The sequence below is a fragment of the Lepus europaeus genome, unplaced genomic scaffold, assembly GCF_033115175.1.
Source record: "Lepus europaeus isolate LE1 unplaced genomic scaffold, mLepTim1.pri SCAFFOLD_37, whole genome shotgun sequence".
Taxonomy (NCBI): Eukaryota; Metazoa; Chordata; class Mammalia; order Lagomorpha; family Leporidae; genus Lepus; species Lepus europaeus.
In genome coordinates this window covers 3,632,147-3,646,591 of record NW_026909243.1, presented here as the reverse complement: position 1 = coordinate 3,646,591, position 14,445 = coordinate 3,632,147, and the positions used below count along the sequence as shown (strand labels likewise).

Genomic DNA, 14,445 nt, shown 5'->3' with positions numbered 1-14,445 from the left:
TTATGCGCCCACCAAATCCGCTGCCAGACACAGGTTTACAAACACATCTCTGTGCCTTGCAGCCGATTTTTATGAGCACAAAAGTAAGTCTACAGGGTAAAGGAAGCATGTCCCGCAGGATAGAAAAAAATTACAAAAAGGCATCAGAATTTAAAAACAGAAAATACAACAGAGACAAAAACAGAAAACACATCCCTGAAGAAGTCATACAAATTTGGGTTGATACCTGGTGCCTGTTCAGCTGAAGTGACCCAAATACTTTCTGTGACTTTCACACACCCTCTTCGACTTACTTTAAACATTTTACCATTTTTATTTCAGTCTAGAGTAAACTAGCCATCCGGATAAAGTCATTCTTACAAACCATGTCCTTTTTTTATGTAAAAAGCTCTCTCTCTTTTTAACCCTTTTTACCAATAATACTCTTTCCTTTTATGTCCTTAATGTTTACTGACCAATGACATTAAATTTATAATAGCTTTCAAAAACCTGTGCAGGATATTTAGCTCCTGCGTAAGCTGCTCCACGCGGCTGCGCAGCTGCTCATTCTCTGCCATGTACTGCTGTATCTCCAGGATGCGCCGCTTGGTCTTGCGCACGGCGATATTGTTGCGCTCCCGCCGCAGCCGGTACTCCAGGCTGTCGTTCACTGCCTTCTTGCCCTCCTGCGAGGGGTCAGCCGAGGAGGGCGCCTCGAAGGGGCTGCTGGGGGGCACGGTGGTGGCCAAGGGGGCCTCGGGGACGCACTGGGGCTGGCCCGGTGCTGTCAGGGTTGGGGGCAGGTGCACGGTCGTCTGCCCGCAGTGTGCCACCTGGTACTGCAGGGGATTGTAACTGCCCCAGCTGCCACCTCGGCCGCCCTCTGGCCCCCGGGGCTTCTCCTTCACAGCCACAGTCCTAGGGTTGTAGCTCCCTGGGCTGCTGTCAGGTGCCGACTCCATGGCAGAAAGGTCGGAGAGCAAAGCCGGGGACTGTTCCTCTTGGAAGCCCTCGAAGCCCTGGGAGGCGAACATTTAAGCAAAGCCTGGCGGGGTAGGGAAGTTGCAAAAGAATTAATACTTGGCCCCAACCGATCTACCGCGAGTGTGGGTTTCCATACGCAGTTTATATACAGAAGCTTGAACGCAGCGCAAGTCAGCACTGCCCAGTTTGTTATAGTGCTGTGCCTGTCGCTGCATCCACGCCTCCGCATCCAGCCCAGACCAGATCAATTGGGAACACAAATATAGTCTAACACCCGTGGTATTAGGAACCCCCAAATAAAAGCCGTCGGCGACATCTCGACCCAGTCCCTAGTGCCAGCTCTCCGTTATGGTTAAAGCCTCCCCTAGCTGAACAAAGCTTTCTTTAGCTAAACCCCCCTGCACCCTGGCCACCTCTGGCTTGCCCAGGAGACAGAGCTGGGTCCATTATCTGACCCCAGTATCTTTGGTTGTCCAAATCGGGGAAACATTGGCGCAATTTCTTTTCTTTGTCGGAAAAGCCTCTGTCTGTTTTGAGTTCCCCATGGGTAGTGGCGAAAGCGTACCTGCTGTCCTTGTGAATTTTCACCCGAGTGCTTGGTCCACAGCGATCAGCTCTGCCCGCCGAGCAAAGTTCTCGGGGGGGGGGGGGGTTGGAGATTGAAACCCAGACCACTGACCTCGTTCGGCCGCCTCCCACTGTTGTCCCCGTTGTACTCCGGAAGCTAGGGGGATATGTCGGCTCACGTGGGCCCGTCCCAGACACCGCAGGAGGTGATGGAGCATTATCCACGGGAACCTGGGCAGGGCCTGCATCCCCAACACTATCCCCAGCCGTGTGACGGACCACACGTATCCCAGCGAGGGAGGGGCCGCTGTCGCCCAGCCTCACCACTCCGCTGCTGCCGTCTTTCCTCTCGCTGTCTTGCAGAGGCCGTTTTCGGTCAGTTCAGTCCCGTGTGGCAGACGTGCACCACTGGATTCCCGTTGTTAGTCGGTAAGCAGACTTGTCCTTTGGGCACTTTTTTTTGTGCTTTTGTCGGTCTCCCGGGGTCCCTGCCTATCCTGATTCTCCCTTACTCTGCTTCCTTTTAACTGTGGTGGCCAGGATCCTAGTTAGTTCCTTTTTTCTTTGCCCATCTTAAACTTTCCCTTTTGTTTTTAACTAAATAACTTTTCAATTTTTACCCCTGTACCCCCTTTAGCTAAGCCTCTCAGGAGAGTCTGGCAGTAGAGTCTGAGTCTCCTACAGAGTTCCATTTAAGTGTAGTAAAATTAATGTTAGTAAAACAGGCCCTGCAAGTCCTATCAGGGCTTGTGATCCCAGTTATATGGAGGAGGAGGACGGCCAGCTAGAACGGGCCGGGGGTCCTTCCTCCTCTATTTTATCGGATTCTTCCTCCTCCATTTCTCTTCTGGTTTCCAAAAAGGGCACCGCGGTCCTTTTTGGGAAGCGGGGGATATAAGGTGCCCTTCTAAGGAGGCGGGGGGAATAAGGTGGAGGAATATCAAAAAGGTCTTCCTGCTCGCCTGGAGGAGCTAAGGTTTTCTCAGGTTTAAGGGTGTCCAATTCCTGTAATGGATAGAGGGTTGAGGTAGGGTATTTGCCCTGGTCTGCAATTTCCGATACTAGGGGTGTTGTGGGTAGGATCGGAGGGGGTTTGGGGCTCGACGCCACCCCCAGGGCAACTGCTGACAACTCAGAACTGGGCTTCATCCTCAGGGCGGTGGTGGGTATAGTAGGATCGAGCTCTGCCACCGCCCTGTTGGAAAGGAGGAAAGGTTTTACCCAGTCTGGGGGGTTTTTCGCCAGGTCCTCCCACACAAAGATGTAGGGCACTTGATTCGGGCGCCCTTCTTTACCTCCCCTGCAGACCTGGCTCTTCACCTGTAAAATAATTCAAGAGTCAAAAGTCCCATCCCGTGGCCACCCGATGTTTAAGGCTGGCCACTCGGATGTACAGAAACTTGTCCAGTTCTTTTTCTGCACTCTTATAGACAAGTTTTGGGCCCGCTCCCAGACCTCTCTCCAATGACCTAGAGTAAGACTCAAAGGTGTAGTTAATTCCTGTCCAATGTTGAAGGGGAAAGGCAAATAAGGAAAGTATATTAGAACACAGAAAACAACCACAAGACTCACAAAACAATCACAAGACTCCCAAAGACACTGCACGCAAAACCAAGACAAAACTGAAACCAAAACTTCCGACGGGAGTGGCTGCTGCCACCAGCCCTTCTCCCGGGGAAGAAAACCTTTTACCTGGTGGGAGAGCTGCCTGGCCAGCCTCCCCCGAGACACCGCCACTGGAGCGTCCCCCAGGGCCCAAACCAGGGGTCGCGGACACGTCTGTCCTTACCTACTACTGGCTCAACTCTTTCGGCGCCTAGCGCCCGGACGCCTAGCCGCCCGTACAACATAAAACTCCGGTACGTCAAGCGCCCCGGGAAAACAGCTAAAACATAAACCTCCGAAATGTCAAGTGCCCCGGGAAAAAATAAAATAATAAAAAAATCAACAAAACACACAAAAATACTTAAAACAGCAAAGACTTACCTCCGATTGGAAAATGGAGCGTGGGTCTGGGGTCTCGAATCCCGGACGAGCCCCCAAGAATGTAAGACCCCCGAAAGGTGTCCCACACTTCTACCGACCCCAGAAACACGAATTCCACTCCAATCGATGCAAAAAGCATGAGGAAGTTTATTACATCTGCGCAGATGGGCCGACTCTAAGCACAACAGCACCCTCTGGTGCAGTGCGAGAAGAGAGGCCCCGATCATCAACCGCACAGAGTATTTAAGGCTTAAAACCACAACATTAGCATATCTCCACAGCATTACAAAAGATCACAAGATAAACCACAGCATTACAAATTATCACAAGATAAAGGGTTTTTCCAGGGTAAGGGAACAAAGACCTTGAGCAAGCACAAATACGGGGTCATCATGACCAAAAACTTAACATAGATCCTAAAATAATTATCAAATGCTCAATTATCACATAATCATCACATGCTACAAGTTCAGCTAAAATTCAGTTATCTTAAAAAAAGCATTTTGCAAGCCCAGCCGTTTTGCACAGAAGCAAAACAGTATGCAGTTAGCTCAAGCGACTCCATTTTAAACACAGCCTGCCTTATTCTCTCTCAATCTACACCAACACAAATATCATGTTTCTTTGCAGCAATTGCTGTGGTTTTCTGCATAGACAGCACGAATGTGTTGAGTTTGTGTCTCCATGTGGAGCTTATTAGTGCTTCCCAGCACCAAAGAAAATATTCCCTGCTTAAATTCATTCAAAAACATAAAGTCCATTGATAATATCAAAAAACACAAAGCAGAGCCTGTAGCAAGATCTGGGATTCAGTTAGCCATAACACAAGAGGATATTTCTGGTCTCAACCAGGCATTTCCAGACAAAGTTCTGTGGAACTGGTATGCAATGGACTCAGATAATCACAGTCAAACTGGTTTTGGAGACTAGCAAAGTATTTTCTTAGGCAAATGCATAAAATGTCATCTACACCAACACAAATATCATGTTTCTTTGCAGCAATTGCTGTAGTTTTCTGCCTAGACAGCACGAATGTGTTGAGTTTGTGTCTCCATGTGGAGCTAATTAGTGCTTCCCAGCACCAAAGAAAATATTCCCTGCTTAAATTCATTCAAAACCAAAAAGTCCAGTGATAATATCAAAAAACACAAAGCAGAGCCTGCAGCCAGATCTGGGATTCAGTTAGCCATAACACAAGAGGCTATTTCTGGTTTCATCCAGGCATATCCAGACAAAGTGCTGTGGAACTGGCATGCAATGGACTCAGATAATCACAGTCAAACTGGTTTTGGAGACTAGCAAAGTATTTTCTTAGGCAAGTGAATAAAATGTCATCTACACCAAAACAAATATCATGTTTCTTTGCAGCAATTGCTGTAGTTTTCTGCCTAGACAGCAGGAATGTGTTGAGTTTGTGTCTCCATGTGGAGCTAATTAGTGCTTCCCAGCACCAAAGAAAATATTCCCTGCTTAAATTCATTCAAAACCATAAAGTCCATCGATAATATCAAAAAACACAAAGCAGAGCCTGTAGCCAGATCTGGGATTCAGTTAGCCATAACACAAGAGGCTATTTCTGGTTTCATCCAGGCATATCCAGACAAAGTGCTGTGGAACTGGCATGCAATGGACTCAGATAATCACAGTCAAACTGGTTTTGGAGACTAGCAAAGTATTTTCTTAGGCAAGTGAATAAAATGTCATCTACACCAACGCAAATATCATGTTTCTTTGCAGCAATTGCTGTAGTTTTCTGCCTAGACAGCACGAATGTGTTGAGTTTGTGTCTTCATGTGGAGCTAATTAGTGCTTCCTAGCACCAAAGTAAATATTCCCTGCTTAAATTCATTCAAAACCATAACGTCCCTTCATAATATCAAAAAACACAAAGCAGAGCCTGTAGCAAGATCTGGGATTGAGTTAGCCATAACACAAGATGATATTTCTGGTTTCATCCAGTCATTTCCAGACAAAGTGCTGTGGAACTGGCATGCAATGGAATCAGAAAATCACCCTCAAACTGGATTTGGAGAAAAGCAAACTCTTTTTCTTGGCCAAGTGGATAAAAAGTCATGTTTGCAAATATAAATATCCTGTTTATTTGCAATGATAGCTCTAGCGTTTTGCGTAGAAAACAGAAATGTGAACATGTTTGGCCTGCATATGAAACCAATAGGCATTTCCAGCACAAAACAAAATTTGCTCTACTGAAATTCATTCCAAAACGTAAAGTCCATTGATAATATCCAGAAAACACAAACACAAAGGTTGTACCAAGTGCGGGAATTCAGTAGGTATAACACAAGAGGATATTTCTGGTTTCATCCAGGCATATCCAGACAAAGTGCTGTGGAACTGGCATGCAATGGACTCAGATAATCACAGTCAAACTGGTTTTGGAGACTAGCAAAGTATTTTCTTAGGCAAGTGAATAAAATGTCATCTACACCAACACAAATATGTTTCTTTGCAGCAATTGCTGTAGTTTTCTGCCTAGACAGCACAAATGTGTTGAGTTTGTGTCTCCATGTGGAGCTAATTAGTGCTTCCCAGCACCAAAGTAAATATTCCCTGGTTAAATTCATTCAAAACCATAACGTCCATTGATAATATCAAAAAACACAAAGCAGAGCCTGTAGCCAGATCTGGGATTCAGTTAGCCATAACACAAGAGGCTATTTCTGGTTTCATCCAGTCATTTCCAGACAAAGTGCTGTGGAACTGGCATGCAATGGAATCAGAAAATCACCCTCAAACTGGTTTTGGAGAAAAGCAAACTCTTTTTTTTTGGCCAAGTGGATAAAAAGTCATGTTTGCAAATATAAATATCCTGTTTATTTGCAATGATAGCTCTAGCGTTTTGCGTAGAAAACAGAAATGTGAACATGTTTGGCCTGCATATGAAACCAATAGGCATTTCCAGCACAAAACAAAATTTCCTCTACTGAAATTCATTCCAAAACGTAAAGTCCATTGATATTATCCAGAAAACACAAACACAAAGGTTGTACCAAGTGCGGGAATTCAGTAGGTATAACACAAGAGGATATTTCTGGTTTCATCCAGGCATATCCGGAAAAAGTGCTGTGGAACTGGTATGCAATGGACTCGGATAATCACAGTCAAACTGGTTTTGGAGACTAGCAAAGTATTTTCTTAGGCAAGTGAATAAAATGTCATCTACACCAAATATCATGTTTGTTGCAGCAATTGCTGTAGTTTTCTGCCTAGACAGCAGGAATGTGTTGAGTTTGTGTCTCCATGTGGAACTAATTACTGCTTCCCAGCACTAAAGAAAATATTCCCTGCTTAAATTCATTCAAAACCATAAAGTCCATCGATAATATCAAAAAACACAAAGCAGAGCCTGTAGCAAGATCTGGGATTGAGTTATCCATAACACAAGAGGCTATTTCTGGTTTCATCCAGGCATATCCAGACAAAGTGCTGTGGAACTGGCATGCAATGGACTCAGATAATCACAGTCAAACTGGTTTTGGAGACTAGCAAAGTATTTTCTTAAGCAAGTGCATAAAATGTCATCTAAACCAACACAAATATCATGTTTCCTTGCAGCAATTGCTGTAGTTTTCTGCCTAGACAGCACGAATGTGTTGAGTTTGTGTCTCCACGTGGAGCTAATTAGTGCTTACCTGCACCAAAGAAAATATTCCCTGCTTAAATTCATTCAAAACCATAAAGTCCAGTGATAATATCAAAAAACACAAAGCAGAGCCTGTAGCCAGATCTGGGATTCAGTTAGCCATAACACAAGAGGCTATTTCTGGTTTCATCCAGGCATATCCAGACAAAGTGCTGTGGAACTGGCATGCAATGGACTCAGATAATCACAGTCAAACTGGTTTTGGAGACTAGGAAAGTATTTTCTTAAGCAAATGCATAAAATGTCATCTGCACCAACACAAATATCATGTTTCTTTGCAGCAATTGCTGTAGTTCTCTGCCTAGACAGCACGAATGTGTTGAGTTTGTGTCTCCACGTGGAGCTAATTAGTGCTTCCCAGCACCAAAGGAAATATTCCCTGCTTAAATTCATTCAAAACCATAACGTCCATTGATAATATAAAAAAACACAAAGCAGAGCCTGTAGCAAGATCTGGGATTGAGTTTGCCATAACACAAGATGATATTTCTGGTTTCATCCAGTCATTTCCAGACAAAGTGCTGTGGAACTGGCATGCAATGGAGTCAGAAAATCACCCTCAAACTGGTTTTGGAGAAAAGCAAACTATTTTTCTTGGCCAAGTGGATAAAAAGTCATGTTTCCAAATATAAATATCCTGTTTATTTGCAATGATAGCTCTAGCTTTTTGCGTAGAAAACAGAAATGTGAACATGTTTGGCCTGCATATGAAAGCAATAGGCATTTCCAGCAACAAACAAAATTTCCTCTACTGAAATTCATTCCAAAACGTAAAGTCCATTGATAATATCCAGAAAGCACAAACACAAAGGTTGTACCAAGTGCGGGAATTCAGTAGGTATAACACAAGAGGATATTTCTGGTTTCATCCAGGCATATCCAGACAAAGTGCAGTGGAACTGGCATGCAATGGACTCGGATAATCACAGTCAAACTGGTTTTGGAGACTAGCAAAGTATTTTCTTAGGCAAGTGAATAAAATGTCATCTACACCAAATATCATGTTTGTTTGCAGCAATTGCTGTAGTTTTCTGCCTAGACAGCAGGAATGTGTTGAGTTTGTGTCTCCATGTGGAACTAATTACTGCTTCCCAGCACTAAAGAAAATATTCCCTGCTTAAATTCATTCAAAACCATAAAGTCCATTGATAATATCAAAAAACCCAAAGCAGAGCCTGTAGCCAGATCTGGGATTGAGTTAGCCATAACACAAGAGGCTATTTCTGGTTTCATCCAGGCATATCCAGACAAAGTGCTGTGGAACGGGCATGCAATGGACTCAGATAATCACAGTCAAACTGGTTTTGGAGAATAGCAAAGTATTTTCTTAGGCAAGTGCATAAAATGTCATCTACACCAACACAAATATCATGTTTCCTTGCAGCAATTGCTGTAGTTTTCTGCCTAGACAGCACAAATGTGCTGAGTTTGTGTCTCCATGTGGAGCTAATTAGTGCTTCCCAGCACCAAAGTAAATATTCCCTGCTTAAATTCATTCAAAACCATAAAGTCCATTGATAATATCAAAAAACACAAAGCAGAGCCTGTAGCCAGATCTGGGATTCAGTTAGCCATAACACAAGAGGCTATTTCTGGTTTCATCCAGGCATATCCAGACAAAGTGCTGTGGAACTGGCATGCAATGGACTCAGATAATCACAGTCAAACTGGTTTTGGAGACTAGCAAAATATTTTCTTAGGGAAGTGAATAAAATGTCATCTACACCAACACAAATATCATGTTTCTTTGCAGCAATTGCTGTAGTTTTCTGCCTAGACAGCACGAATGTGTTGAGTTTGTGTCTCCATGTGGAGCTAATTAGTGCTTCCCAGCACCAAAGGAAATATTCCCTGCTTAAATTCATTCAAAACCATAAAGTCCATTGATAAAATCAAAAAACACAAAGCAGAGCCTGTAGCCAGATCTGGGATTCAGTTAGCCATAACACAAGAGGATATTTCTGGTTTCATCCAGTCATTTCCATTCAACCTGTTGTGTAACTGGCATGCAATGGAATCAGAAAATCACCCTCAAACTGGTTTTGGAGAAAAGCAAACTCTTTTTCTTGGCCAAGTGGATAAAAAGTCATTTTTGCAAATATAAATATCCTGTTTATTTGCAATGATAGCACTAGCTTTTTGCGTAGAAAACAGAAATGTGAACATGTTTGGCCTGCATATGAAACCAATAGGCATTTCCAGCACAAAACAAAATTTCCTCTACTGAAATTCATTCCAAAACGTAAAGTCCATTGATAATATCCAGAAAACACAAACACAAAGGTTGTACCAAGTGCGGGAATTCAGTAGGTATAACACAAGAGGATATTTCTGGTTTCATCCAGGCATATCCAGAAAAAGTGCTGTGGAACTTGTATGCAATGGACTCGGATAATCACAGTCAAACTGGTTTTGGAGACTAGCAAAGTATTTTCTTAGGGAAGTGAATAAAATGTCATCTACACCAAATATCATGTTTGTTTGCAGCAATTGCTGAAGTTTTCTGCCTAGACAGCAGGAATGTGTTGAGTTTGTGTCTCCATGTGGAACTAATTACTGCTTCCCAGCACTAAAGAAAATATTCCCTGCTTAATTCATTCAAAACCATAAAGTCCATCGATAATATCAAAAAACACAAAGCAGAGCCTGTAGCAAGATCTGGGATTGAGTTAGCCATAACACAAGAGGCTATTTCTGGTTTCATCCAGGCATATCCATACAAAGTGCTGTGGAACTGGCATGCAATGGACTCAGATAATCACAGTCAAACTGGTTTTGGAGACTAGCAAACTATTTTCTTAGGCAAATGCATAAAATGTCATCTACACCAACACAAATATCATGTTTCTTTGCAGCAATTGCTGTAGTTTTCTGCCTAGACAGCATGAATGTGTTGAGTTTGTGTCTCCATGTGGAGCTAATTAGTGCTTACCTGCACCAAAGAAAATATTCCCTGCTTAAATTCATTCAAAACCATAAAGTCCAGTGATAATATCAAAAAACACAAAGCAGAGCCTGTAGCCAGATCTGGGATTGAGTTAGCCATAACACAAGAGGCTATTTCTGGTTTCATCCAGGCATATCCAGACAAAGTGCTCTGGAACTGGCATGCAATGGACTCAAATAATCACAGTCAAGCTGGTTTTGGAGACTAGCAAAGTATTTTCTTAGGCAAGTGCATAAAATGTCATCTACACCAACACAAATATCATGTTTCCTTGCAGCAATTGCTGTAGTTTTCTGCCTAGACAGCACGAATGTGTTGAGTTTGTGTCTCCATGTGGAGCTAATTAGTGCCTCCCAGCACCAAAGTAAATATTCCCTGCTTAAATTCATTCAAAACCATAACGTCCATTGATAATATCAAAAAACACAAAGCAGAGCCTGTAGCAAGATCTGGGATTGAGTTTGCCATAACACAAGATGATATTTCTGGTTTCATCCAGTCATTTCCAGACAAAGTGCTGTGGAACTGGCATGCAATGGAATCAGAAAATCACCCTCAAACTGGATTTGGAGAAAAGCAAACTCTTTTTCTTGGCCAAGTGGATAAAAAGTCATGTTTGCAAATATAAATATCCTGTTTATTTGCAATGATAGCTCTAGCGTTTTGCGTAGAAAACAGAAATGTGAACATGTTTGGCCTGCATATGAAACCAATAGGCATTTCCAGCACAAAACAAAATTTGCTCTACTGAAATTCATTCCAAAACGTAAAGTCCATTGATAATATCCAGAAAACACAAACACAAAGGTTGTACCAAGTGCGGGAATTCAGTAGGTATAACACAAGAGGATATTTCTGGTTTCATCCAGGCATATCCAGACAAAGTGCTGTGGAACTGGCATGCAATGGACTCAGATAATCACAGTCAAACTGGTTTTGGAGACTAGCAAAGTATTTTCTTAGGCAAGTGAATAAAATGTCATCTACACCAACACAAATATGTTTCTTTGCAGCAATTGCTGTAGTTTTCTGCCTAGACAGCACAAATGTGTTGAGTTTGTGTCTCCATGTGGAGCTAATTAGTGCTTCCCAGCACCAAAGTAAATATTCCCTGGTTAAATTCATTCAAAACCATAACGTCCATTGATAATATCAAAAAACACAAAGCAGAGCCTGTAGCCAGATCTGGGATTCAGTTAGCCATAACACAAGAGGCTATTTCTGGTTTCATCCAGTCATTTCCAGACAAAGTGCTGTGGAACTGGCATGCAATGGAATCAGAAAATCACCCTCAAACTGGTTTTGGAGAAAAGCAAACTCTTTTTTTTTGGCCAAGTGGATAAAAAGTCATGTTTGCAAATATAAATATCCTGTTTATTTGCAATGATAGCTCTAGCGTTTTGCGTAGAAAACAGAAATGTGAACATGTTTGGCCTGCATATGAAACCAATAGGCATTTCCAGCACAAAACAAAATTTCCTCTACTGAAATTCATTCCAAAACGTAAAGTCCATTGATATTATCCAGAAAACACAAACACAAAGGTTGTACCAAGTGCGGGAATTCAGTAGGTATAACACAAGAGGATATTTCTGGTTTCATCCAGGCATATCCGGAAAAAGTGCTGTGGAACTGGTATGCAATGGACTCGGATAATCACAGTCAAACTGGTTTTGGAGACTAGCAAAGTATTTTCTTAGGCAAGTGAATAAAATGTCATCTACACCAAATATCATGTTTGTTGCAGCAATTGCTGTAGTTTTCTGCCTAGACAGCAGGAATGTGTTGAGTTTGTGTCTCCATGTGGAACTAATTACTGCTTCCCAGCACTAAAGAAAATATTCCCTGCTTAAATTCATTCAAAACCATAAAGTCCATCGATAATATCAAAAAACACAAAGCAGAGCCTGTAGCAAGATCTGGGATTGAGTTATCCATAACACAAGAGGCTATTTCTGGTTTCATCCAGGCATATCCAGACAAAGTGCTGTGGAACTGGCATGCAATGGACTCAGATAATCACAGTCAAACTGGTTTTGGAGACTAGCAAAGTATTTTCTTAAGCAAGTGCATAAAATGTCATCTAAACCAACACAAATATCATGTTTCCTTGCAGCAATTGCTGTAGTTTTCTGCCTAGACAGCACGAATGTGTTGAGTTTGTGTCTCCACGTGGAGCTAATTAGTGCTTACCTGCACCAAAGAAAATATTCCCTGCTTAAATTCATTCAAAACCATAAAGTCCAGTGATAATATCAAAAAACACAAAGCAGAGCCTGTAGCCAGATCTGGGATTCAGTTAGCCATAACACAAGAGGCTATTTCTGGTTTCATCCAGGCATATCCAGACAAAGTGCTGTGGAACTGGCATGCAATGGACTCAGATAATCACAGTCAAACTGGTTTTGGAGACTAGGAAAGTATTTTCTTAAGCAAATGCATAAAATGTCATCTGCACCAACACAAATATCATGTTTCTTTGCAGCAATTGCTGTAGTTCTCTGCCTAGACAGCACGAATGTGTTGAGTTTGTGTCTCCACGTGGAGCTAATTAGTGCTTCCCAGCACCAAAGGAAATATTCCCTGCTTAAATTCATTCAAAACCATAACGTCCATTGATAATATAAAAAAACACAAAGCAGAGCCTGTAGCAAGATCTGGGATTGAGTTTGCCATAACACAAGATGATATTTCTGGTTTCATCCAGTCATTTCCAGACAAAGTGCTGTGGAACTGGCATGCAATGGAGTCAGAAAATCACCCTCAAACTGGTTTTGGAGAAAAGCAAACTATTTTTCTTGGCCAAGTGGATAAAAAGTCATGTTTCCAAATATAAATATCCTGTTTATTTGCAATGATAGCTCTAGCTTTTTGCGTAGAAAACAGAAATGTGAACATGTTTGGCCTGCATATGAAAGCAATAGGCATTTCCAGCAACAAACAAAATTTCCTCTACTGAAATTCATTCCAAAACGTAAAGTCCATTGATAATATCCAGAAAGCACAAACACAAAGGTTGTACCAAGTGCGGGAATTCAGTAGGTATAACACAAGAGGATATTTCTGGTTTCATCCAGGCATATCCAGACAAAGTGCAGTGGAACTGGCATGCAATGGACTCGGATAATCACAGTCAAACTGGTTTTGGAGACTAGCAAAGTATTTTCTTAGGCAAGTGAATAAAATGTCATCTACACCAAATATCATGTTTGTTTGCAGCAATTGCTGTAGTTTTCTGCCTAGACAGCAGGAATGTGTTGAGTTTGTGTCTCCATGTGGAACTAATTACTGCTTCCCAGCACTAAAGAAAATATTCCCTGCTTAAATTCATTCAAAACCATAAAGTCCATTGATAATATCAAAAAACCCAAAGCAGAGCCTGTAGCCAGATCTGGGATTGAGTTAGCCATAACACAAGAGGCTATTTCTGGTTTCATCCAGGCATATCCAGACAAAGTGCTGTGGAACGGGCATGCAATGGACTCAGATAATCACAGTCAAACTGGTTTTGGAGAATAGCAAAGTATTTTCTTAGGCAAGTGCATAAAATGTCATCTACACCAACACAAATATCATGTTTCCTTGCAGCAATTGCTGTAGTTTTCTGCCTAGACAGCACAAATGTGCTGAGTTTGTGTCTCCATGTGGAGCTAATTAGTGCTTCCCAGCACCAAAGTAAATATTCCCTGCTTAAATTCATTCAAAACCATAAAGTCCATTGATAATATCAAAAAACACAAAGCAGAGCCTGTAGCCAGATCTGGGATTCAGTTAGCCATAACACAAGAGGCTATTTCTGGTTTCATCCAGGCATATCCAGACAAAGTGCTGTGGAACTGGCATGCAATGGACTCAGATAATCACAGTCAAACTGGTTTTGGAGACTAGCAAAATATTTTCTTAGGGAAGTGAATAAAATGTCATCTACACCAACACAAATATCATGTTTCTTTGCAGCAATTGCTGTAGTTTTCTGCCTAGACAGCACGAATGTGTTGAGTTTGTGTCTCCATGTGGAGCTAATTAGTGCTTCCCAGCACCAAAGGAAATATTCCCTGCTTAAATTCATTCAAAACCATAAAGTCCATTGATAAAATCAAAAAACACAAAGCAGAGCCTGTAGCCAGATCTGGGATTCAGTTAGCCATAACACAAGAGGATATTTCTGGTTTCATCCAGTCATTTCCATTCAACCTGTTGTGTAACTGGCATGCAATGGAATCAGAAAATCACCCTCAAACTGGTTTTGGAGAAAAGCAAACTCTTTTTCTTGGCCAAGTGGATAAAAAGTCATTTTTGCAAATATAAATATCCTGTT

The 14,445-nt window shown here is 42.1% G+C and overlaps 1 protein-coding gene across 1 annotated transcript; it reads right to left on the bottom strand.

Annotated features, from left to right (window-relative positions):
- Positions 1-235: 235 nt before the first annotated feature.
- Positions 236-1,013, bottom strand: LOC133754988 (CCAAT/enhancer-binding protein epsilon-like). Its single transcript, XM_062185317.1, has one exon. The coding sequence runs from the start codon at positions 1,011-1,013 to the stop codon at positions 441-443; it is 573 nt and encodes a 190-aa protein (XP_062041301.1). The 3' UTR covers positions 236-440.
- Positions 1,014-14,445: the final 13,432 nt, after the last annotated feature.

Excerpts from the sequence above, each read along its gene's own strand:
- LOC133754988 (XM_062185317.1), bottom strand. The coding sequence starts at position 1,013 with ATGTTCGCCTCCCAGGGCTTCGAGGGCTTCCAAGAGGAACAGTCCCCG.